Source organism: Colossoma macropomum, unplaced genomic scaffold (genome assembly GCF_904425465.1).
Source record: "Colossoma macropomum unplaced genomic scaffold, Colossoma_macropomum, whole genome shotgun sequence".
Lineage (NCBI taxonomy): Eukaryota > Metazoa > Chordata > Actinopteri > Characiformes > Serrasalmidae > Colossoma > Colossoma macropomum.
This window is the reverse complement of record NW_023494789.1, coordinates 11,113,767-11,140,053: the sequence shown is the minus strand read 5'-3', so window position 1 is coordinate 11,140,053 and position 26,287 is coordinate 11,113,767. Positions and strand designations below refer to the sequence as shown.

Below are 26,287 nucleotides of genomic sequence, written 5' to 3'. Positions count from 1 at the left end.
ATACAAACCAGGGCTTTTGATGTCTAAAACACAAAAATAGCCTTTTTTATTTGCTGATAAAATGCCTGATATTTTATATGTAATGTTCATAATTAGAAAAAAAGTCTCTATGGACTTTGCATGTACCTCCCCACTCTGAATGGATTAAAAAATTTATTTTAGGCAAAAATCATATGTCATAACTGTTGTAAAGCAACATCTCAGGCAGCATTACTGTGACAATTTTGTGTACTAACATTAGATGATCTAGCTTTTAGAAGCCTTCAATGCTTCAGACATCTGGTTCCTATCACCACCACTGTAAACAATCCTGACTCAGTAAGCTTCTCTAGAACTGAGCATTTCACAACAAACCACTCTGAATAACTCTGTTTATGTCTTAACCACTTCATTTTTGAAAAATCAGTGGAATTCCCCTTTATTGTATTCTCTTGTATCATTTTATTATCATCACTTCTCTCTGTCCTCAAGAATCATTCTAAAGGAGAAGATCTACCGCCTTCAGTATTGTCTTTATCCTCATGAGCAATGAAATACAGTCACTCAGGCACAGTCACTGTGTTGTCACTAGTATTTTTATATTGCTTATTTGTAACTATCTACATTTATACACACATACACACGCTCATATACCACAACACAAATCTGTACGTCACACACTGTGTGTTCAAAACAAGCAGTCTACAAAAAATGACCATTAACATTTTGCAAGTTGAGTGATGGAAAGTGCTACAGACTCTCCATCTAACATTAAGGCTGTCGGTGTATTACGTTTTCCCACAAATGTAAGCTTAAGGCCTCAAACGGAAATCACATTAAAGTGAAAGAAAACAAAACAAAACAAAAACAATAAAATACTGTTGCAAATACTCCTATAGTGCATTAATATATCACAGTTTACTACAAGAAACAAAGCCTAGTCTCATTCATATTTAAAGCCATGTATTTCTACATAAAGCTATGTGTATACTGAGAACATAGCTTCCTCTTATTTGTCCAATGAACAATTCATACTATCAAGCATCATAGGATTGAGTGGTATTTAGAGGATCCCCATTTAGAGTACTTCTGAGAGCACAAAGTCAAATGACTGGTGTTCGAGTGAAAGCTGAACTCTCACACCACCATTCAGTGATCCCTCTTAATTAAAATGTGTTTATTTGGCTGGTCAGACGTGGACCAGAACTTTAACATGTCATAATTTTGAAATACTATCACCTTTTTTAAGTATTTTTTTTTTGAATATCACCCAACTCTAGGGCAGAGCATTTTCTAGATTTTTCCCCAAATGTCTCCTCAATTTAGCCATGTGCAATTCCAGCTGCTGGTTTGGTCTTCCCATGATGCTACCAATGCTAACATATGCCGTGTTTCAGTCACAATGATGGTGCATTCATACTAGTTGTGCTAGCATTCTACAGACAGTCATGCTAATGTGTATATATCCTCTATAAATAAGGTTGTGTCTTGCAAATAACAAATATGGTCTATTATGTCGACAGCAGAATTTGCAAAGCTAAGTTTCAGTAGGACATCCAATGGTTAGTCGTGGATTAGAAGGGAGCTTCATGCTCGTCATCCTTTCATCGTCCAGCTAGCATTCTTCATTGCAATATGTGATTAGCTGGAGGTTGTGTACTCTCACCATGTCACTGTTTGTCCCGTTTTCTGCCTGAAAACTCATACAAAATGATTATTCTTGGACCTTCTTCACAGGCATATAGTCCGCATCAGCAGGCTCTAGCATTCCAGAGCAGTCCATGATGTCTACATTACACATCAGTGTGTTCGTGGAGATGACAGATGGCGGTTTTTTAAAGAGATTGGTGTTCTGAGGGCTCCACCCAAGCCCAGTTGAGGGTAGAAACATCAGGTGAGGGAAGCCAGCCACATGGGAAGCCTGTGGAATCGGGCAGGGCAGGACACCTATAAGGGACGGAATGTCCACCACTGGTGGGCTGGGCAGACCCTCGCTCCCAGACTCCTCCTGGCTGTCCTGGTCACTCCCAGCAGCGAAGCCAGAGTCTGGGCTTTGGACGTCCAGTCGCAGCTTCTGCAGGTGCTTATATGAGGAGGATGTCTCCAGCTGCTCACTCATGCTGCTCAGCTGGTCACTTATGCTGCCCTCATTCTCAGTGTCGCTATTATGGCTCTCCTCAGTGGCCGTCGTTGCTTTTTCTTCCACACTGCCACCTCCTGCAGGTCCATAGGGGCACTGTTCCGAACAAGGCTCCAGAGGGTCCATCACATTGCATTTGGAGCTTTGCGACAGGAAGTAAGTGGAGTTGGTGAAGCTCTTTCTCTTGTCCTCCTCCTTCTTACAAGGGATGCTAACGTCCGGGATCTTGCAGATCACCATAGGAGAGATGCACTCAGGTTCAGCTTTGAAAAATGACTCAGGGGTCACAGTAGTACCAAGCCACGACTGAGGAAGAGGAGAAAGAGGACACTAGGTTAACTTTGGAAAGTACCATTATTCCTCCACACTGTTAACAACGATCCTGCCCAGAATCAAATTTACCCTAAATGTAATCAATTAGACACTTTTGGTGTCTGAAGTTTGCTTCTTTATTTGTGCATTTGAGCTACAACAACATGGTCTGTGCATCCAAGGGTTGGGTGTTACTTTCCATGGGGCGGAGCAGGCCATATGCAAAGGAATGCCCCCTGTGTTTTTTTACTGGCTCATTCTGTCATTTTAGAACAATGAGCAAAATCCGCTTTTTATATTCTATTGCACGTGTCAGTTACACTGTAAAAAAAACTGTTAAAAAGAGGTAAAAAAATCCATTAGTTTATCTACTTGTTACTCATTAATTAACAGTAAAAGTATCTTTTCTCAAAAAAGGAAAATATCTGTAAAATTACAGTGATTTAATTTCTTAGAAATACTACCTTTTACTGTAATTCAACAGTTTCACTAGTTCAACTAATTATTTTTGACATCTGGAATTCTGTTTTACTCAATTATATATATTACTGTATTTTAACAACAGCAGGGTCAAAAGTTCAGTCTGTGAGACAAGCAGCTTAAAGTAGAAAATAACCTCAAACTACTTGAGTAGTTTTTAATAAACAGCTTATTAACTCTTACTAAGTCACTTTTACTCTTCATTTTCTTTATTAATATTCAAGTGAATTATCACTTCAGTAGCAATTCACCATCCCTTTTATTTAATCACAGAAGTACATGAAGTGTAGCATTACCAACCTCACTGAAGGCTAAGGTCTGATCCAGTGTTGCTAGGTTAATGTATGGTGTTAGGGAGAGTGCAGTACAGCTAGCTTTCCTAAAAGGCATTGTTTTCTAGGTGCAACAAAACAGCTAATGCTACAAAGCTAATGTTGCTAACAAAATAGTGGAATCTTATAACTATATCTAAACACTTATATCTAAACACTGTGTAAACTGAATGCCTAAAACATCACACACTTCAAACTGTGTTGAGTTGTAAGTAACCTCATATAGGCTTGCTTATGTGGTTTCTGTTATCTATAAAATGGATAAATGGACCACATAGCTACAAAGAGCAGCAGCACCCATCCTGAGGCATTTTATCTGTATTTTCTTTTACCCTTTATAGATAACAGAAAGTCATACAGTGTCATAAACCACATAAACAAGTCTCTTTGAGATTAGATCTGCTCCCTGACCCAGCCAAAGGAACTGTTTAACACTCCAAATGAGTCACGGATGTCTTCACTGCTGAAACATCATGACCTGGTTGTGACATCAGATTAAAAACTCTGGTCTTATGAAATGTAGAGCAGAAGACCTGAAATGTTGACACGTTAATGTTGGCAGTGGACAGATAATGGCAAAGCAGACATTCCATTGTTTTTTTTGTTTTTTTTTTCTGAGACTGACAGAATGTGCCGGAACAGTAAGCAGAACGTTATGTGAAGAGTTCAATTTTCCCAACTTTTACCATCGACTGCAGCAGTGGAGTAAACCAGATTTGGATTTTTTTTTTTTTCAGAAACACAGGCGCTGATTGATCGTAGTTGAAATCCCCTTTATATACATCAACTCCTTAATGAAACAGTGGCTAACACCACTGCAAACAGGCAAAAACCCTAGTGATGCTATCACCATGGCAATGTTTACATGGCTTCATGCCACTGTTGGCTGTATATTAATGCTAGGTCTGATCTGAGGCGCTGAATGACGGTTTTTCAACAGCAACATGTAAACGCAGCATTATGGTGGATGCGGCCGTTCTGCATAAGTCAGAGTCAGGGCTCATCCTCACACCGGTTAAGTCAGAGTCGGCTACAGCAAAAGCTTGTTTTTCTTTTAGTTCATTTTCTATTGATCAACTCGAGAGCACTGTAAATCCACATCTGCAATTATCTGTGATAGTCTCTGTTCAGTGAGTTCTCATCGGGTTTGGGCCTTAGATTTAGCAGCACCAGTTGGGCTGGGTTAGGTAGGGACTCAAAGTCTCAGACCTAAATTTGAGATCTCTTGATAAGTGGTGGCTTGAAATGTGTGATGATTTAGGCATGCAGTTTTTATTAACTTCCATTAAGATCATAAATCCAAATGAACGTACCTTAAAATTTCCCCCATGAGTGAGATAGAGTGGTTCAAAAGGATTATGTATGCCTGAAGACTTCAGAGACCTGAAAAATGACCATTTTTTTAATTAGTCAATTGTCCTACGATCTAAAACATACATATAGTAACTTATATCTGTACTGGTCATGAATGCTATGAAGGTTTTTGTGAGTTTTCTTTTGATACAAAGCAGCATCATGTCATGTAATAAAGTGCACTGTCTTGACTTTTGATATGATGGTTGTGGATTTGGAGGCCAGTACTCACGGATGGAAGCGGAAGAAAAGCAGTAAGATGAGTGCGACTGTAATTACAACAGCAGTGCCAGTTAGACTGGGGAACCACCATGGCATCATATCACTGTGATCTAGAAGAGGAGAGGAGAGGAGAGAAGAGAAGATGCTGCTTGTTACCATCTGAAGTTCATTTTTAGACTCAACATCAAAACAGTGTCTCAGTGTTTAATCCGTACCAGGAGGAGGTTTGCCCACTTTGGAAGTCCACTGAGTGGATGGACTCCAGTCACTCCAGAACTCCGATATCATTTCGGGTTTCGACCTCACTCTGACCTCATACTGTCTGCCTAAAATGAGCTGATCTTCTGGCAACATACAACTTATACCATGTACTCCTAAAGGCTTCACCTCCTACAAAGAGAGAGACAGAGAAATATGGATTGCTTAAAGACAGGCCTCGCCAAGGAGAAAATGAAATGGCAAGAAAGAGACAGAGTAGTGGTTAGAGACAGTGGAGCTCTTCCCAACTCACTGAGACCGCAAACGCAAAGCTAATTTTAACAGGCTCAGAAAGACTAATAAGCTAATGATGATTTTTTTAGTAGTTGCAGAATTATTAAAGGAACAGTCCACTGTTTCTCGACCTAATCTCTATCAGCCAGCACTGTAACATATGATTGTTTACTATGAAATTGTTTACTGTTATAAGTGAGTATCAGGTCAGTGGGATTTTTCTTCTTTTCTAAGCAGATGAAAACGCATCAAATTACCACTGTAACTGCCTGCTGACTACAGATACGATTAAGTTGAAAAATATTGAAGAATTCCTTTAAGCAATCCTGAACCTAGGACTTCCTTTGTCCTTGACTGCATGCGATGTGATAAAAGAGGAGGTTTAAAACAAAAGTAACATAGTGGCATAGGTCTAATTATAATCATTGAAGGGCTGAGCTTGCCTAGAGACTAGAGCTTTAATCGAGCCTGAAGCTTTGGCCTGAACCCCACAGCATGGCGTTCTGAGCCCAACCTGACCAACATTAACACGTTTTGAGGCTGAAACTGACCCGAGTATAACAAAATTCTGTCCGAAAGTAACCTGAGGTATGATGACATAGCAGCCAGGAAACATAGAGCCATGGGAACTTAGGACCCTGGGGACAAAGGTATGCTCCCCTCTGGATGTATAACAATACAGTTAAAATCATATAGTAATATGGCATTGAGCCCCGCTGCCCTCCCTACCCCAAGACATAGAAAAAGTCATTATAGTTGACCTTAGCAAGAAAACCTGTAGAGCTACACCACCAATTTATCATTTACATATTTTACATTTTACTTGTATTCCACTTTGTCTAAAGTAAAATACAGCATCAATGTGTGATTTATAGAAAGATGTATTTTCAGACAGGCTTTATAAAACAGTGACAGCAGAGTATCTCATGGCAAACTTGCCCAGAATCAAGGACTAAATTCTTTTTGGGATTGACTCCCAGAACTAAAATCTGCACATTGTGTAAGAGAGTGTTGGACATAGCCTCACCTTCCAGCTCTGCTTCAGCTCTTTGTACTGTATTTCAAACCTCTGCGCAGTGACGAATTGTGGATGAGGAGAGCCCAGCTTCCAGGTCACATTTGCATGATCAACCTGTAGCTTCTCAGGAGGATGCAGCTTAACTGTAAATCAAAACACACACACAGCTTAGCTTCACACACAAATGTGTGGGGACAACTTTTTAAAATAATATTTTATTTGAACCTATAAAAATGGAACGCAGTATGTGACAAACACATTCATGACAGTTTTCTGCTGTCTCATCTTGCATTACTTCACAATGCACAATTTCCAACATCCAACCATCAATTTAACAACTGCAAAATGTTAAAGAGTGCTGCTAACTAGGAGAGAGGAACTGGTTAGCATTAGCTTAGCTAGCATGATAACAGCTCTGCTTATCACTGAACATGCTAAATTCTTGTTAACTAAAGCTGACTGGCAAACTTGGTTGGCATAGCGACGAGCAAGATGACCGATCAGTATAGAATATCCAAAAGCAGCTCAAACGTATGAGTTATGTGTAATAACTCATAGTTTGAGCTGCTGAAAGATGCGACAAAGCTTGTGTGTAAGTTAATTTATGTAGCTGTGTACACTGGCACTCAAAGTTTTAGCTCCTGAATGAGGTGAAGAAACTTTCCATTCTCATTTAGCTTTTCAAGGTGGAAAGCATTTGGCACAATGTCACAGTTGGCCTGTTTTGTGAGAAACAGTTTTTTTTAAAAAAGATGTCTGCATATTTCACATTTTTGTGTTGTTTATTAGTGTCATGTTTGATATTTCACGGTCTGTGAAAGCTTCTGACATTTTTTAGCCTCTGATTTTCACTCGTCCTAATAGCACCACCTATCAGCTCCCACTATGAGCTCCCACTCAACCAATAAATAGATATAAATGGGTGGAACATGTTCATTTAGCTGTTCAAGATCTGAAATAGAAATTTGATATACGTCACTATTTTTAAATACCACTGTATCTTCTTATTGTTATACCACCCAACCGAAGCCTCTAAAACCAGTCTATTATTTAATGAAACATATCAATTATATACGATCTCTGCAGTCCTGACCTGAGTGTGTGTTCAATTTTGGTGAAAAGCCTTACCGTTCATCCTTAGATTAAAATTCATCCCTGCGTTTTTGACACCTCCACACCGCACATCCACGGGGATTAGTCTACGATTCCATTTCAAACACTGGGGTTTTTGGGGAGATCAACAGGTGTAGAAGATTAGATGAGCAATACATGAGATCCATTCAGAAAACTCTATGCTTAAGAGACTAAGTGATACACATGCACACAGGTATACCCACACATCCTCACCTCATCTTCAAACTTCAGGGTTGCTTTAAGCAGTTCGGGCTGTGAGCTTTCAATGGGCAGCAGGTCGCTTTTGCTAAGCACGTCGTACATATAGCTGAAAACAACATGAAATTGAATTCAGTATTCAATCCAATGACATCTGCTGTATGCATACACAAGTGCGCATTTACCTACATAAGTACATAAGCACACTAAAGCCAGAGTTGTTTTTTACTTCATTTACAAGTGCTCTACAAGTGCTTTACAAGTGCTCTGGCCACCTATTTATTCTCATTTAATAAACGTCCTATTACAGATGGACCGTGATCAAAGTTTTGAAGTGAATGTGTCCGAAGGCCTGAAAATCAGTGTGTGACATTAAGATCTGTCACTTCCGAAACACATATTTTGTGCTATTAAGTAAACTGTTTTGTGTTTTAATGAAAAATATTATGATTTTATGTGCGTTTGCTAGTCATGTACCGGCTAGCGTTTTTGAGGTCTACTCAAAATGAGCACTACAAAAACAGTTACTACTGAAACGAATTCTTTTGTTAGTAATAAAATGGAATGCTCGATCATTTGTGTTAATCAAATAAACCTATTGAAGTTAAAGGGTCACTCAAAGCAAAATGGTTTTAGTCTGAAGTCAGAGTCAGTTAAAAGTCTGAAATGTGTATTCAGCTCTGACTTTGAACCAGTCTGGTAGAATTATCCGTATAGTATAGAGTAAACAGAGTGAACATTTTGGAAGTTTTATCTGTTATTTGGATATAAAGATGCATTTATATACTCAAAAATATTTACTACTTATCTCTGTCAAATAAACAAATAAAAAAATACGTATGGAGGATGTGCAGTTGATTAGATGTTAGCCAATTATGCAATTGTCTTTATTTTTTTACCAATTGTTTGCCAAAAGTTTTATGGTACATATTGTGCCTTCAGGTATCACTGTTTGAAATTTTTGCCATATCGCCCACTGCTGGCACAGAGGTAGACAGACACATCACAGCATGTCTTATGACAGCATGTCTTATGAGTCCATCTGTCAGCGTCTCACACATTGTAGATGGAAAGGCTGACCAGCTGTGTGGAGTTATTTAAAGGTGGAACTAAGCAGAGCAAATATTAAGAATCGAAACCGTGAATGCGACAGACAAGCTTTTAAACTTAGCCAATGACAGAATTGCACTCTTCTAAAAACGTACATAGTGGTTCTAAAAGAGGTTTAGATGCTTCATAACAGGATTCAATTCAGTGTAGTACAGCAGTGCTTGAACTGTGCTATTCAAGCATATTATTACTATAGACAAAGCACTATATACATTTATTAATCTTTATTGCAATGTATGCATTACTCAATGCTTAAAGGTGCATTAAACATGATCTAATTGTGTTTGGCATTTCGTTCTCTTTCTACGTTTCCCTTCTACTTCTACCTCCAAACCAGTTTTATTACTTATCATTTTTAAAACATTTAATATAGATGATTCATCAGACTCTGTTATAGGATATCATTAGAATATGTTGACTCCTATATTCAAGATTAAGCTTTTACCTCATTTATGGCACCAAAAAAGATGACAATACATAGTATGTATTAGGGCGAGAACAATATGAACACTTTGTCACCGATTCCAATGCCAATTTTAAGGAGCTAAAAATTCCAGTTGTATCTGCATTTCAGTTATTTTTGTTATTTAAGTAAGATAATGCTTTGTGTTCAAGTTAGCAGTTAAAAAGGATTATAATAAAAGGGATACATTACTTGTTACAGACACCATGAAGGAGGCATTTGGTCTCTGGTTTTGTATGCGGTCTGAATTCCGAACTGTTCCATTCGCACGTGATGATGTCTATGCTGTCAGTGTAGCACGTCAGACCTACAAACGGACGCATTCAGGTCAGACCACCATACAGCTCATACAACACTGCTAATGCTAATTCTGCATCTGCTGCTGCATCTGTTCTACTATTGTATCAGCACAATGAAAAAGCCTTTTTTTGGTCAGTTTGCACTGATCAAAATGATGTACGATGACATCGGCTGCCCTTTACTTTATTATGGATCAACAGTAATCGTCCAAAATTACTATTAATTTTTATATTTAATTACAAGCTACATTAACAGATTTTTAGTTGAATAAGAAAACTAAAGCAGAGAATATGAGGCTTCCTCCTCAGAGAGTTACTATTACTACTGTTACTAAAAATGATAATACATAGTATTTAAACTAATTTAAGTCATTTAAAATGCAGACTTGTTTTCCCGCACAGCAGTCTAACTGTTGTGTCTATGGCACTGAGCAATTCTGCGCTGCTTACTTTGATCTTGCAAGCTTGAAGCTAAGAGCGACATCGTCGTGAGCAGCAGAGTCAGACCCATCAGCATCTTCCTCTTCATTGTATAGAACGGCAGGAGGTTGCCTAGGCAACGAGGGACAAGAGACGAGTGAATGAGCTGTATACATAACTGTGACTATGGAACTATGGAGTTTGTAATAGATGTAGAGGCTGGAAAGAAATAAATAAATTAGTTACATATATATACCCATATATAATGTGCTGGTGATGGAATTTAAAGGGTAACTCCATCAATTTTTCGAAAAGTCTGCATAATTAAATCATTAAGATGTAAACAAAGTCATTCAGATGCTCTTTTCTGGAGAAACTTACAGAGTCAGAATTGTTCACAGTGGTGGTGATAGGAACCAGATGTCCACCTCTAAAAGCTCCCTCACAGAAACGTATGACCTGAAATGGTTATGAATACATTGCCTGAAGTCTGAGACACTGTTTTACGATCATTCTGGCAAAACTTTTGAGGTACAATGTACTTTTTAAATTTGGTCATGGTGGAGGGAGCAGGGATGGGTATTGTAAGGCAAAACAGTCCCAGAAAAAAACTTTTTGTTTTACCATCATCCACATTACAAATATAAAATGTAGGTTCACTGGTCATTTTGGATAGTAAATAAAATGGCTATATTTTTGTTGTAGACGTTGTGACCCCTGGTTCCTATCACCACCACTGTAAAGAAATTGGAGTTGGTAACTTTCTCTATAATAAAGCATTTCACATCAAACCACTCTGAATGACTTTATTTACATTTCAACCACAGAATTATGTAGAAATTTTGAAAAATGGGTGGAATTCCCCTTTAATACATATATGTGATGGTTTGAGGCGTCAAGGTGAAGCTGGACCCAAACCTGTGCTCTTGGTTCACACAGTTCTTGTGAAATTTTATAGCATTGTTTATTTGAATTAATTATACTTTATATAAAGATTGTTTTATACACAAATAAACACATTTACAGCTGAGATGAATTGTTTTAACAAGTTTTTTGAGAATATGTCTGTATTGATGACCAGAAGACTAAAGTTTATGCAGAACAGGGTGGGATTATTATTATTTTTTTTTTACTGTCTCTCACTTAACCTTTAGCTGTATTAGTGGAGAAGTCACGGTGTCTCTTATGGAAAAAACATTTGAACCACAAAATATCCACCCACTGATGAGTGTCACCAGGCTAAAGTCACATATCACATCTCTCTCTCTCTTTCTCTCTCTCTCTCTCTCTCTCTCTCTCTCTCTCTCTCTCTCTCTCTCTCTCTCTCTCTCAACCTAATGTAATGTCCTTTTGATTTAGTCTTATTTTTAATCAAATCATCTTAATAATCTTGTATCAGTCATTTAGTCAGTGTAGTATTATAATAAATACTTTTCAATGTACAATAAGACAAGTGTGGCACAGAGTTACACTGAAAATATACATTTATTAAAAGTCAAATCAGCTGAATAATTTAGTCAAAATGATTATTTTCATGATTAAAACTTGTTAGAATTGTTATGCTACTGGATTGTGTGACAGAGTTGGAAACACAGTAATACTGGTAAAATCAGAGAATGTATAACAGCATACCTTTCATGAATAGAAGAGTGTCCCACCGACAGTCATATCATCTGGTAAGAGAAGAAAACTGGAGTTAGGTGACTTTTACAGACGTCCTGCTCTGTTAGATACAGCGTTTCTCTCCTAGTGGCTCCATCAAACAGAGTGGTACTGTGAGATCTTGTGCGTCAGTTTTGAATTCCCTCTCTCTTCCTCTCTCTCTTCCTCTCTCTCTCTCTCTCTCTCTCTCTCTCTCTCTCTCTCTCTCTATCTCTCTCTCTCACGCATTCATTCTCGACCTCTCCAGCGGTGATGTCCCAGATTAACCGCAACCCATTTTCAGTAAGTGTAAGAACGTAACATGTAGAGGAAACCGTGGGGGGCCTCGCTATTATCATCTCTCTATCAGAGCTCTGTCTCACTTTTACTCGGTCTCTACATCCCTCTTTCTCGCTCTCTTCTCCTCCTAAGACTTAATGAACATTAGTAGTCTCTCTCTCTCTCTCTCTCTCTCTCTCATCAGACTTTTTAATGAACATAGATCCCCTTCTCTTTCTCTCCTTCCCTCTCCATCTTTCTTTTCCTATACTCTGAACTTCAGTAGCTTGTCTGTCTCTCTCCCTTTGTGTCTTTCTTTCTCTCCATCTGTCTCTCTTTCTCTCTCCTTCTTTCTCTCTTTATATCTTTCTATCTCTTTCTTTTACTCTGTCTCTGTCTCTTTCTTTCCATCTCTCTCTTTCCATCTCTCTTTCTTCCTCTCTCCCCGTCTGTCTCTTCTCCCTCTCTTTCTTTTCTTCTCTCCATTTTACTGTCTTTCCCTCTCTTTCTCTCTCCTCATCACTCTGTCCTTCTTTCCACCCATCCATCTCTTTCTGTCTTTCTTTCTTTTTTCTTTCTTTCTTTTTCTTTCTTTCCCTTTTACTCTCTATCGCCATCTTTCTTTTTTCTTTATGTCCTCTCTTTCTGTCTCTCTCTTTTACTCTCTTCCTCTCTCTCCCTTCGTCATCTCTTTTTTTTCTTTCTCTCTCTCTCTCTCTCTCTCTCTCCCTTTCACTTTCTCTCTTTCTCCCTCTCTCACTCTTCCGTTCTCTTTCATATTCTCTCTCTTTCTCGCCATATACCTCTCTCTACACCTTTTACTCTCTCTAATCAGTTCTTCTTGTCTCTCTCTCTCTCTCTCTCTCTCTCTCTCTCTCTCTCTCTGTATGACTCTAAAGCTCTCTATCTCTCCCCTCCCCCATGTAGGTGAGGTTCTATTTCCGAGCAAAACAGCTGCGTTTTTTTCATTTCTGATGCTGAACTGACCACACTGTGCCTATACCACAACCCATTTCCCCATCTCCCTCTCTCCAGCTCACTTGCACTATATACTAACACTCTACTTAGAACACGCTGTGCTAAGATAAGGATTGGGTGTTGCTTGTGTTTTTGTTTTCTAATCATACTCCTGACACAACCCACAAAACAGGTCCTGATACAACTACACAAACAATTTCCATACGAGCAGGTTTTCAGGACTCAGCGTTTGTCTCGGCCACTTTCTGAACTAACTCTACTCTTACTGCCCAGTCGAAACCCAGACGAAATAGAAATAGAATTATAACAGGAGTTGAAGTAGAACTACATCTCTGACATATGAATCAGGTGCTACAGCAGTTGTCATGGTTACGCTACACCCATTTACACTTCACAATGTCCATCTGTCTTATGAAGCCAAATCTATGCCCACAGATAGAACTAAAAAGGCCCTGAAAGCTTCTGATACAACCCAAAAAATAATCTCCTCACCAACCCCAAAAAAGGCTTTGGATACAAACTTAGAAATATTCCTAATGCAACCGCAAAAAGCTCTTGATACAACCCAAGAAAAGACTTTCATACAACCCCAAAAGCCCTGATACAAACCCAAAAAAAGCTTCTCATATATAACAAAGAAAGCTCCTGATCTAACCCCCAACAGCTCCCAATACAACCCTCAAAAAGCCCCTGAAATACCCCAAAGAAGCTCTTGATACAAACCCAAAAAAGCTCCTGATTCATCCCTAGAAAAGCTCATCACACAACCCCCTCAAAAGTCTCTAAAATAAGCCCAAAAAGCTCCTGACACAACCCTAGAAGCTCTACATACAAGTGAAAGAGCTCCTGATATGACACCAAAAAATCCAACCACAATAAAGTCCCTGAACAACCTACAATAAGCTCTCGATACAAACAATAGCTCCTGTTAGAATTCATGAAAACCTCAATACAATTAAAAAAAAAAGCTACTGATGCAACTTAAGAAAGACTCATTACAATTTAAGGAAAGCCTTTCTCAACACTCACCAAAACAAACAAACAAACTGGTAAAAATAATAAATAGTATTAAATGATATTTACTAGGGATGCACAATAGAGGTTTCAAACATGGATAAAAAAGATATGAAGGAGCAAACTTTTCAACTTTTGCCCTCCAAACTTTTCAAAATTCTTAAAACCTTTCTTAAATCCTAGCAAATCTTGAGCAGCCAGAGTGTCCAGACTGAGATGCATCTTTAAAAATCTGATTGGAAACCATTGGTTTGGATCTGGACGCCAAACTTGGATTTCATGTGTGTTTTTGGTTTTTGTTTTTTTGCTGTCCAGACTATCAAAAATCAATCTGGATACAATCTGGATATGCCAAAAATGGCTAACTGGGTTTGCAGTCTGAGCATAGCCTGTGACTTAGCTCATGTCTTGCGATCTCTCTCTCTCTCAGCTCACACACTCCACACACAACCCCCGGGCGGTACTTAGCCGCGCCCTCCACAATAAGAGTCCACGCCAAAACATGCTAGAAAACACACAACCTAAAGCTAACAGGTCAAAGCATTTCTTGAACATGCTACAATATATTAGTCCTTTCTAATTCTCTCTCAGTTCTTTTCCCAAAATGACGATTATCACCTTTTACACATCGTCATAGGGTTACGTGTCCCTCACTGACGATATCCAATAACACTGTCCTATGGTCCAGGCCTAGCTGCACAGTTTGAGTGAATCAGGGTGCTGAAGCATATTAAAAAACTAGACAGCGAGGTTACTCAAGTTGCCAATCACAGATTGAGCTCTGAATACAAGAAGCAACAATCAATGAGATGAAAAAACAGACTTAAACACATTTAAATAACAATGAATTCAAAGCCTATATCATAAAATGAAGTAGCTTTGAACATCTGCCAGAACATGTTGTGTACGATTCATTCAATGTAAACAAACGCGGCTTTACATATTACAGATTGCGGCTTTAGGATGTCTCTCGTTCTCAGTAAGGCCTGCAGCTGAATCACTCTGAGAGCTGGTCAGTAGCACGCTGCGAGCTGTGAGAAGAAAGGCTGACAGTAAATCCAGTCCACACACCTGATGGGAGTGTGAACAAAGGCAGCGTGGTTGGGCATTGCTTCTCACAGCAGTCCCACCTGTTTGCATGCTCAGAAAAGGTCAGCGAACCGCAGGGGAGAAACCGACCGCTCGTGGTTTCAGGTGCGGCGGCGGAGCTCTGCAAAAACAAAGCTCGAGCAGCAGCAGGCGGGATATTAGTGTGGTTTTTGAGCAAATGTTTATGCCTCAAAGCCTAAATATTTTTGAAAGATGTCAACATATTTTCCATCCACCATAGCCTTAGTTATTTAAACAAAGCGGAACATTGCGTTCCTTTATGATTTCTAACTGTTTGCAAATTAGTCAAAACAGTCGAATTATCTTAACCCTTGTGTGGTGTTGATGTGTTTGTTACTCAGTGGTCTGGTGGTCCCACCGCATTATTACTTTTCTAAATCAATACAGCCATAATGATTTCTGTAAAAATATAGCAGCCGTAGCCAGTCAGCAGCCTGTCCATGTTGTCCACCCTCACACACACACACACATATACAAACACATACACACACAGACACACACACACTGACAGTAGACCATGTAGGAGGAGAACAGAGTGAAGGGAAACAGCACCTTCACACTTTTACTACATGAGTTCACCCCAACACCACATGTGTAATATAAATGTGTAGGGGGTGAACAGTTTGAAGGCACTGAAAATGTGCTATTTTATATGTTCTTCACAGAAAATGAGCAAATGGCCAAGTAATCTGAGGTTGAAATAATAATGAAAATGGGTCCCACAGACCCGAACACCTCGTCTCGTCATCTTTTTAAGATCTTAGTCCAGACATACAAGACCAGACTCATATCATTTTTGAATGGGGAGAGAACTGTAAACCCCAAATTGAGATCCACATTAAGGTATCATATTGAATAAAAAGCATAAATAGTTTGTAGCGTTTGGCTCAGATTATACACAAAAATGCATTTTCTCAGCTAGTTCTGATGCTTTTCCCGCTTCCCTGCCAGCTGTTTAACTCTTTTTATTGAAGGGTGGTGTTTCTCCATAAACAGATGCCATGTTGAGCACTAGGGGCTTTCCTATTCATTCCCAGACTAATGAACTGCCCCCTCCTTTAAAATGTCTTTATGAAAACTCCATTCATTTCTGATTTGGTTGGGAGCGCCCTCTAGTGTTTGGCAAATCTGGAAAACATTATTGAGTGGCAGCTCTCCTTGCTACAAACTGGACCCCTGGTTCAAAGCAAGTACATTTATAACCTTTTTATTTTTAAGAGCATATAACATCCGTTTCCTTTGTTTTCTATATAGTTTAGAGGATGTTAAGGGGATATATTTTTTCCTGAGGTTCACTTTTAACATATGTCTGGTTTTTAAATGACCATTTTCTGTCCTCTCTTTAACCCTTAGAATCATATCTGCTGTTTTTGTTACTATGCCTTTATGACTAATATACGTAAATGAATTCAAAAAACTCTCCTTATAACTTCAGTATCCGTGGGTGGGGCTAAACTTGCCATAGGCTGAGCAGGCGGACGAATGTAAATGTGTTGGTTTTTGTAACACCACAGACACAGCGGATTCAATATGGCCTGTTTTTCATGTATGGACGATATGGACTGGGGACTGAACAGGATGTTTTGAAAGTTTAACAACATTGACATGAGGAAATGATAAGGGCTTTCACAAACTAGCTCAAGGCAAGCATGTTTGAAGAAGTAAAGCAGCTAAACACACAGCACAGAGACTCTGTGGCCAAATATCTGTGGCCAGTGCTGCTCCAGAATGACTTATAAGGAACAGTTAAAGAGTGAGAAGGGGGAAGGGGGGGGGATGAGTGCTGATAACAGTCATGGTACAGCAGGATCTCAGACATGTATATGAATCATCAGCCTTAAATGACTGTATAAGCTTTATCTGGTTTACCACCATCTTGGATAACACAATCTGCCATCTTTAGCACTGCAGCACAACCTTCCCCTCCACACTTCTGCATTTGGCGCTTCATCTGCACCTTATGACCTGCTTGAGCGGCTTAACGCCTTAAAGCTGATGGCTATCGTGCATTTTAGTGCATTCTTTTTCTATAATACTGTCATTTCTTAACATTTATTTTTGCACATCAACAATGAGATAAGAAAGCCACAAATATTTGACTTTTTATTTTGTTCATGTCAAAAACTACAACTTTTATTCTTACTCTGATGAAACGAATCGGTATTAAACCCTCAGCAATATGAATTGTGTGCTAAACATTGTGTTCGTCCAGAAATAAAGGTGGCATGGTGTTTATTTTATACAGTGCTAGAAAACATGGCTGAACAGAGAAAGCTACTGTGCTACGTCTGTAAGGGGTTTTTGCTCTGACCAATGTGGACATGCATGCTAAGAAACAACAGCACTGTAACAGTTGGCTAGTGACGCTTCACTCCAGATTTTCTAGAGTTGACCCTGACTCCCGACTCCTGCCACTGGAATTGATGGAGTCGACTTCTCAACTCTGTTTAACCCTTGTGTGGTGTTGGGGTCTGTGGGGCTCATTTTCAACGTTTACCAAAAGAAAAAATAATGTGAATTATTATTATTTCATCCCCAGATTCCTTGGCCTTTGCTCATTTTCTGTGAAGAACAAATAAAGTAACACATTTTCAGTGACTTCACACTGAACACCCCCCACACATTTATATTACACATGTGGTGTTGGGGTGAACCCATGTAGTAAAAGTGTGGAGGTGCTGTGTCCTTCATTCTGCTCTCCTCCTACATGGCCTGCTGTTAGTGTGTGTGTGTCTGTGTGTGTATGTGTTTGTATATGTGTGTGTGTGTGAGGGTGGACAACATGGACAGGCTGCTGACTGGCTACAGCTGCTAAAGGAGAACTCTACGCTGGCCACTTGTGATATTTTAAACAGCTGATATGTTTACAGAAATCATTATGGCTGTATTGATTTAGAAAAGCAATAATGCGGTGGGACCACCAGACCACTGAGTAACAAACACACCAACACCACACAAGGGTTAATTTTGACGAAGAGCTGGAGAAAAAAGGATACATTAGTGATTAAACCATCCTACTTATAGTTATAGTTTTTTGTGTACATATAGATCATACATCATACACCTTAATAACTGACTAATAAGTGAACATGTCCCACCATCAGATAGCCTATTTCACATGAGTCAAGCAGTAAATCTGATAAAAAGTTTTCATTTTCTTTGGTTCCTCTTTTCACAAGGCTCAAGCTGACCTCTTATCCAAGCTTTCCGTTCCACCTTAAATGATGCAGAAGTTGCACAGAGGTCAGATTGTAACCGAAGCACCATTTAAGGTGGGATGGAAAATTTGAATAGGAAGTTGAATAAGAAGCCAACTTCAGCTTCATTCTCTCTTCAACATTCTCTGAAAAGTACAGCTTACTTTTGTTTTTTTTTCATTTGTTGAGACCCTAAACATGAAGAAAAAGAAGAAGAGTTTGGTTGTTCATAAGCAGAGTCAGGGAGTAGAGTTGTGCAATGTAGAGGCAGACATATCAAAACTGTTTTTGTGACCTGAGTTTGTGCTTACAGTGGTTGGTGGGCAACGTTGGCATATCATAAATGTTGCCAATAAAATACATCCCCAAAACATCTCTCAAACCACATCCAGGTCCTCTTTAAGGTCATGCAGACTTGTCAGTGTGGTTTAGAGAGCAGTATATCTTTCTGGGAAATATAAAAATAAGCAAAACCTGACTCTAGCAGCCATTTCAGGTGCTGTGACAAATTCCCCTTCATGTCAGCTATATGGATGCTACAGATTACTTTTGTGACTTATGTTGTTTCTTTTAATCACTGTTTAATCTTAAACTTTCAAACTGAAGACATGTTTAAAAGTAAATTTGTTTGTAAAAACTCCAGCAGCACTGCTGTGTCTGATCTACTCAGGCCAGTGCAACACACACTAACACACCACCACCACGTCAGTGTTACTACAGTGCTAAGAATGATCCACCACCCAAATAGTACCTTCTCTGTGAGGGTCCATGGGGGTCCTGACCACTGAAGAACAGGGTAAAAGGGGGCTAACAAAATATGCAGAGAAACAGACGGACTACAGTCTGTAATTGCAGAACTACAAAGTTCACCTATATAGTAAGTGGAGCTGATAAAATGGACAATGAGTGTAGAAACAAGGAGGTGGTCATAATGTTATGCCTGATCGGCGTATCTTGGCTGATCTTGGCTACATCCGGGATAAGTGGAAAATTTTTTTAAATTGGAATTTTTACCCGGCAATTTCTTAAATAAGCAACCGTTGTGCTGCTAGCAAAAACAAGCTAACCTAAACAAAACGCTTTTCATTTACATCATGATTGAGATCTGAGAAGCACTGCGGATGCTGATTCTACGTCATTACAACTGTCACTAAAGACCTGCCTCACCTTTGATCTGGTTAGTCATCATAATAAAAATGTTAATGATGTAAGCTGCAGATGTTGATATGTGTGAAAGCCCACACACATCTACGCCACGTCTAGTCACGTAGTCGCAGTGCAAATCCAATGAAGCAAACTCTGGACATCAAACTTGTCTTAGCCAGTCGGCTACATTTGGAGTAACAGGAAAAACTGTGAAATTTTATTTTGCCGTGAACCATTCATTTAATGAAGTAGTGAAGCCAAAGCGAAAGATTCTGAATGCATTGCTGATAAGAGGTTATGCACGATGGGGTTAACTGATTTCCGTCTATCCTTTACTTCGGTCAGAAGTTTACTAGTGATCTGCCCTTTTCAGTGTCAGTGGTTTTGAGGTTTTCTTAACTTTTAGATTCTCAGAACTCATCAGAAGTTGTAGAACTATCAGGAAGTTAGGTAGCAATCTAAACTGGCCACATCCGTGTTGCCCATTAAAAACTTATTCTTAGAAATTCTTATTAGAAGTCATTCTTAGAAACACTCTGCAGTGTTTCATCATTTCCCTTCATGGCCACTTTAGATCTTTTGAGAAATCAAAAGAGGTAAAACTTATATGAGTTCTGATTCTGATATTATCTGAGTTCATGAACACTCAAAGAACCAGTGATTAAAGGGTTCTTTGCATCACTAAATGGTTCTTCAGATTGATGAAGAATGCACTGTATATGATTTTATAAAGAAAAAGTTTCTATATAGCACCAAAAAGGGTTCCTCTATTCTTACAATATCAAGCCTATAACAATGGAAGAACCTTTTTTGGTGCAATATAGAACCCTTGAAAAGGTCCTAACCATATAGAACCATATAAAACAAATTCTCCATCCATCCGAAGAACACTTTCACAATGCAAGGACCATTTAACCATGCAAAGGCTTCTTTGAGTGTTCATGGTTCCATGTAGAACCATTTTCTTTTACTAAAGAACCCTTGAAGAACCACCTTTTTAAATGCATAGCGTGCATTTGTCTTGCCTCTTTTGCCTTTTTAGTTCAGTTATTCACTAACGTTACTCTCTTAAACTACATGAAGGTATGCACGCTAGCTACCTAGCTGCTTCTAATTTCACCTTCCAGCACCTTTTATTTTTTTTTAAATTGAGCCTTTTGACAGGAAAACAACTTAGCTAATATGGTAGAAAATGGTAAAAAAGAACATAGAATTTTAAAATGTTGCCAACATAATTTATTTAGAACTGCATGGTGTGTTAGCAGTAGCTCAAATGTCTGTTGATGTGTAGCTAGGTAAGCTTACTGGACAAAAAATTAGCCATCTTTGACTGAAACTTACTTAATAGCACGTAATACTTCCACGAGCAGGAATAACAGCTGCGATTTAATTTTACATGGACTGGACAAGTTTCTGGATGTAAGCAACATAAATGTTCAGCCACTCTTACATTAAAGAACTGCGCAGTTCACCCAGATTTGGTGGATGCCTTCCCTGGCGTCTTACTCGCTGTTCATAGTCCTACAGATTTTCAAGAGATTTCAGATTTTCTGATTTTGCGCACCAGTCCAGATGAGTAAATGCTCCTGAATGTTCATCATGCCAATCAGTCACATTTGCAGCCCTGTGAACATGAGAATTGTCATCTTGGAATACAGGGATAGGAATGTTATGTTCCTCACTAAGATGATGAGCAACAGGCTAAACCTAGTTGTCCAGAAGCTCAGTGTAGGCACTGTGGTTCAAATTCACTGTCACTTGAACCAAAGGACTCATTTCCACATAATTAAAACACCCCCAGAACATCACAGAGCTCCTCCAGCTTAAACCACACCTTGCATGCAGTCCTCATTGAAGGCTTCATGAGGTCTACGATGAACACGACGCCGAGCATCATTCACATAGAGGCAGAAATGAGATTCATCTGACCAGATAACACATTTTCGGTTATGAACAGTCTTCGACCACTGTAATCAGGCAGCTTTGTGAGCAGAAGTAAGCAAAGGCCTGTTGCGTGCCACTCTGCTCCATATGTTCATGGTACACAGTTCCCTGCAGAGTGTTCTTTCAGAAATTGGTTATGAAGAACCTGCGTTTACTTCTAGAAGCAATTCTTGCTTGGAAGTGATTTTTATTCACAAGCCGTGAAACACACCATCGTTTCTTGGCCGTCAGTTTTGTCTTTCAGCGACAATTCTAAAGAGAATTTCCAGTAGACTGGGATTTTTGCCACTGCTGGTAGACCTGTATGACCATACGCTTCAATACACCTGCAAATTCAGCTACTTCCTTCACACTATGGCCTTTGGCATGCCCAAATGCAATCACTCCTTTTTGCCAATCATTTACATCTGCTTTGCGACCCATTTTCCATAAATTGAACAAGACATTCACTGCACTGAACCACCTCTTTTCAATCCTTGAAACCCATTGAAGTATATTTAAAAGGAACATTTTTATAGAAGAAGGTAAAAACACTCTTCCAGCATGAGTGGGGTCTGGAGCTCTCTGTGTGCTCTGTTTTTGCAGGGGTAGGAATGTTTAAATTAAGGGGCCCCCTGGTCCAAAGCCCCATAGGAAGTAGGCCTCTCACTTTCTCCCTCCTTCTCTTAGTTCCAAATAGATGAGATCATTTTAAAAAGGACCATATGTTCTGTCTTCTGTTTCAACAACAAGTCCACTATATAAGCAGCTGGAATATTCTGTTCGAGAGGGGACATTTAGAATTGGCACGGATCCTCTCTCAGGTACTTTATAGTGCTTGATATGATACTGTTTTACTTTGTAATAAACATTTTACTAGCAACACAGCGTCAGAGGAGTTGTCCTTCACATCATCTTCACATCATCGCTACTTAATAAACAACACCATCACACACCCTGCAGGAATTTATAGCCCTATCATCCTCGTACAACGCTATCTGCCACCTGATGTTACTACCACCGCAAGGTGACTCATTTTTTGTCCAGGGAGCTTAGGTGCGAGTATTACTGTACTTGGCCAATATGTCATATAAAGAGATGATAAAAAAACATTTTCAAAATACTGACAAATCTACTTAAAGTTTGACTACTGAAGTTGTTGCGGCAAGATCTAAAAATCTCCTGGTTTTTGATAGAGTCCATGATGTTATTCACTGAAGTAATCCATTGGATTTAATTGATTCAAACAAGTACATCATTTTTAGTCAATTAAAATAGATTACATCACAATTGTTGCCAAAATAAACAAACTAAAAGACTGTCTTGATGTAATACATTTCGTTCATGTGGCAATGATCTGCATATTCAATATCACCATTTAATGACCAGGCCTTTCGAAAGAAAACAGCCCCAAAACATCACACCATCATACTTCACCTTTGGTATTAAGTTCCTACTTGAATGCTTCTTCTGTTTTTGTTATCTGACCATAGAAACTGATTCCAGTGACGTTTAGTGAAGTCCAGGCACTCATGTTTGTGGTTTGATGACGGCAATGGCTTTGTTCTGGAAATTCCTCCAAATAGTTTGTTAGCACAGAGATGGTATCCAATTGTAACTTTGGAAACTTGTCACTTTGGAACCTCCCATGTGAAATTCTTGGAGAAATTTTGCTCTTGAGCCATCCTCCTCACGGTGAGTTGGAGCAAAATACACTTACAGTTGTATGCAAAAGTTTGAGCACCCTGGTCATATGACATTTTGTTGAATTTCTAAGTGAAAACTATAGAGGACACACTTCTGCACAGTTTAATGGACAATTATTGTTTATCTGAATTTAAATCTACACTTTGTAAGTTTTGGAGATTTGGAGACCTCTCAGGTAGAAATGTTTAAATGCATGCAATGTGCAGAAGAACATTTTGTAACGTGGGTTGTGCTTCGGGACCTTTGCCCGAGAGGATGAATCTGATAACTGTGAGTGTGTTAAAAGAGAATTTAAAGCAGGGCTCCCGAGTGGCGCAACCGTCTAAGTGTTGGCCCTATCATCAGGAGATCGCGAGTTCAATCCCTGGTGATGCTACAGCCATCCGTAGCCGGGAGTCCGAGAGAGCACAATTGGCCTCGCTCTCTCTGGGTGGGTAGGATGGCCCCTCCCTCTCCCCCCATCACTCAGCGCGATGCTAGTCAGCGCAGGCGTCTGTTAGCTGACGTAACAGATCTGGCGGTTGGCGCTTTCCTCCGAGCGCGTTCGGCTGTCCAGTGACGTTGCGTGAGCGGCAGCTCGAAAAGAAGCGGTGGTTGGTTTCACAGGTCTCGGAGGAAGCCTGTGTTAGCCTTCACCCTCCTAGCGTTGATAGCATCGTGTGATTGGGGGAGTCCTAACTAGCGGGTGGAATTGGAAACGACAAAATTGGGGAGATAATTGGGTAAAAATCAAAAAAACAAAAAAAAAGAAAATTAAGTAGAACTCAGTCAAAACTAGGTCAAGGAGGTCTCTACTAAGGATGTGAATTATCTTCGTTTTTATCCATTCTTTTCATCACATTTTCATCAGTATAATAAAGCAATAAGCCATAAGAGGTGTTACTGCAATTTTATCATGGGAAGGGTGTTCTTAGGCATGACGCGAAGGCAGTGCATTAGTGTAATAAAATCACAGTAACTCACGGCCTCAAGTGGCTTACCGCTTTCATAAAATGGCTGCCAACGTAATTTTTTTTTTTTAAATAAACGAAGTTATCGATAAAAATCAACAGAAACAAGTATTCCGCCAAGGAATGTAGTTGCTTTAGAGTATGATATTGTTGCCAAGCAACCACGGACTGCTGAATGAAGAGAAGAACGTTCGGTTGCCCATGAATTTTTAAACTTTTATATATAACAGTGAGCATATGATAACACAGCACTGTTTAATGCAAAAACATTCACTTTATAGGTACTTTTTGGTCACCAAATTACCGCCCCAAGTCTTATTTGGCACCAATCTAGTGGCTGAATCTCAAAGGGCTCCCTGCTGCCTACATAGTGCACTATGTAGGAATTTAAATATAGATCCTGAACCACAACAGTAGCCATGTTTACATGCAGCCTAATAATTTGTTAATAGTCCGACTAATAACTCAATTGGAATAGAATACGTCCATGTAAACACTTCAATCGGAATAGACTAGCCCGATTGAGGCCATTCAGAATACAGTTTCTATCCAATTGAACGAGGTGGGTAATCCTGTAAATAATCCATTAAATAGAAGAATAATAACCATGTAAACGTCTGTACCCGATTACATTTCCAGTTGGAACGTATAAGTATGTTCTGATCATTTGCGTCTCGTCATAGTGAAAGTTTATAACGTTCAACATGGCGGGAGCAGAAACTGGTCTGCAGAGGAGACGGAGTTTAAACTTTGAACTTTAAAAGACGGTGATGGGACAGGCGTCCAGTTTATGTGTCTCAGAACATGACGTCTTCCTCTCGTCCTTCTTTAATAAGTACACGTGAAGCACGTTTTTCTGAGTCTGACATATTTTTAAAGCAATTACAAACACAAGCACGCCAACTGAAGACTCATCTCACTCGGACTCACTCATGTGATGTTCGCTGTCATGGTAATGTTTACTCTAAGTGGTACTCCACGCATGCACGTCATTTTGGATTGGATTACTTGTAGTAAGCATGTCAACGAAGATTTTCATCAGATTGTTGCATAGAGTGAGCATATAAACACCTCAGTCTTAATCTGTAATTGGAATGTATTCAATTGGATTGGCAAAAAAATCTTTGCATGTAAACACAGCCGGTGCGTAATATCACCAAAAATTAGTCATTTGGGACTCGGCCACATCCATACTTGATAAATGATACACTATTTCGCTGTAGAGGCTAGAATTTCTAAACTTTCATAGCTAGCACACTATTTAAAGGATACAGAGCCGTTTGGGATTCAGCCTGGGTTTGACGCTACTTCTGACTGAAACAAGTGTGTAATCCATTCAAGTGACATTTTTTAGACATTTACTCAGCCATTTTACCGCAAATCATACTGTACTGTAATTCAAGCCTGTGATATTTATAATGGAGTTGTGGCTGTCTTTTAGAATGTTAGCTAGCTGACCAGACTAGTTCTAGTTAAGAACATAAGTTGCCAGCCCCTCAGTTTAAACAGTCCTTACTTCTCTCCATGCGAGCAGCATGAGAGTCAAAGATTATTCCATTAACAGCACAAGGGTTTTTTTTTCATGTTGTGGCACAGTAATACAGAAAGTTAAGTTGCTGTGAGGCGCTCATATGTATGCATATATCGGGATTTTACAACAGCTTCAAACACGGCTCAGGCAAACAGATTCAAAACAGAACCAAAGTTCAAGTTTCCCATATGTTACTCAGTAAATAGCAAATGTACATCACAATTTGCAGAAAAATGCCCTGTTTTAGTTTCTTTTAGATGATGTTTTCACTTATTTTCACTTAAAATATCAACAACAACAACAAAAAAAAATTTGAGTTTTGATTCAGACTTTTGCATAAAACTGTATATCCACTCTCAGGTAGGTTAATTAACATTCCAGTTGTTTGAAACATATTGCTCGAGTAGTAGAGACTGGAGAGGCTATTTTCTATTGTCTGATTCATACAGCTTGGCAATCTTTTGTTTCATTTCCTTGTGTATCCTTTCATTTTCCCCACGATGATCACTGACTAAGAACGTATGACCTGTGTATAACATTTAAATCCCACTGAAAGTTATGGACGGCCACTTAAGAGGTACTAAAGACTCTGATGTGCTTAAAAAAGATGTAGATGTGCCGTCATTGTTAACAGGTGTGAAATCACTAGGTCTTCATTCACTTAACAGAAAAAGCAGAAACCTTCCAGACATGACACGAAAACATGAAACAATGAGCTGAATCTTGTATATGAATACCTACTTTGTTGAGGCTTGCAGAGAAATCCCTGTATCTGTCAGTTTCTTCCACTCCACAGCGTCCTACATATTCATTTTTTCGATCTTTACTTGTAACAAACACACCCGAGGACTGAAATGGC

The 26,287-nt window shown here is 39.2% G+C and overlaps 1 protein-coding gene across 1 annotated transcript; it reads right to left on the bottom strand.

The window, feature by feature from the left end:
- Positions 1-423: 423 nt before the first annotated feature.
- On the bottom strand, positions 424-26,287 carry LOC118807886 (interleukin-2 receptor subunit beta). Its single transcript, XM_036570052.1, has 11 exons — positions 26,170-26,287; positions 11,585-11,625; positions 9,983-10,084; positions 9,426-9,540; positions 7,676-7,769; positions 7,457-7,547; positions 6,338-6,471; positions 5,034-5,208; positions 4,829-4,928; positions 4,557-4,626; positions 424-2,425 (listed from the first exon to the last, which is right to left on the bottom strand). Exons 2-11 carry the CDS (start codon positions 11,589-11,591, stop codon positions 1,694-1,696), a joined length of 1,620 nt encoding a protein of 539 aa, XP_036425945.1. The 5' UTR covers positions 11,592-11,625; positions 26,170-26,287; the 3' UTR covers positions 424-1,693.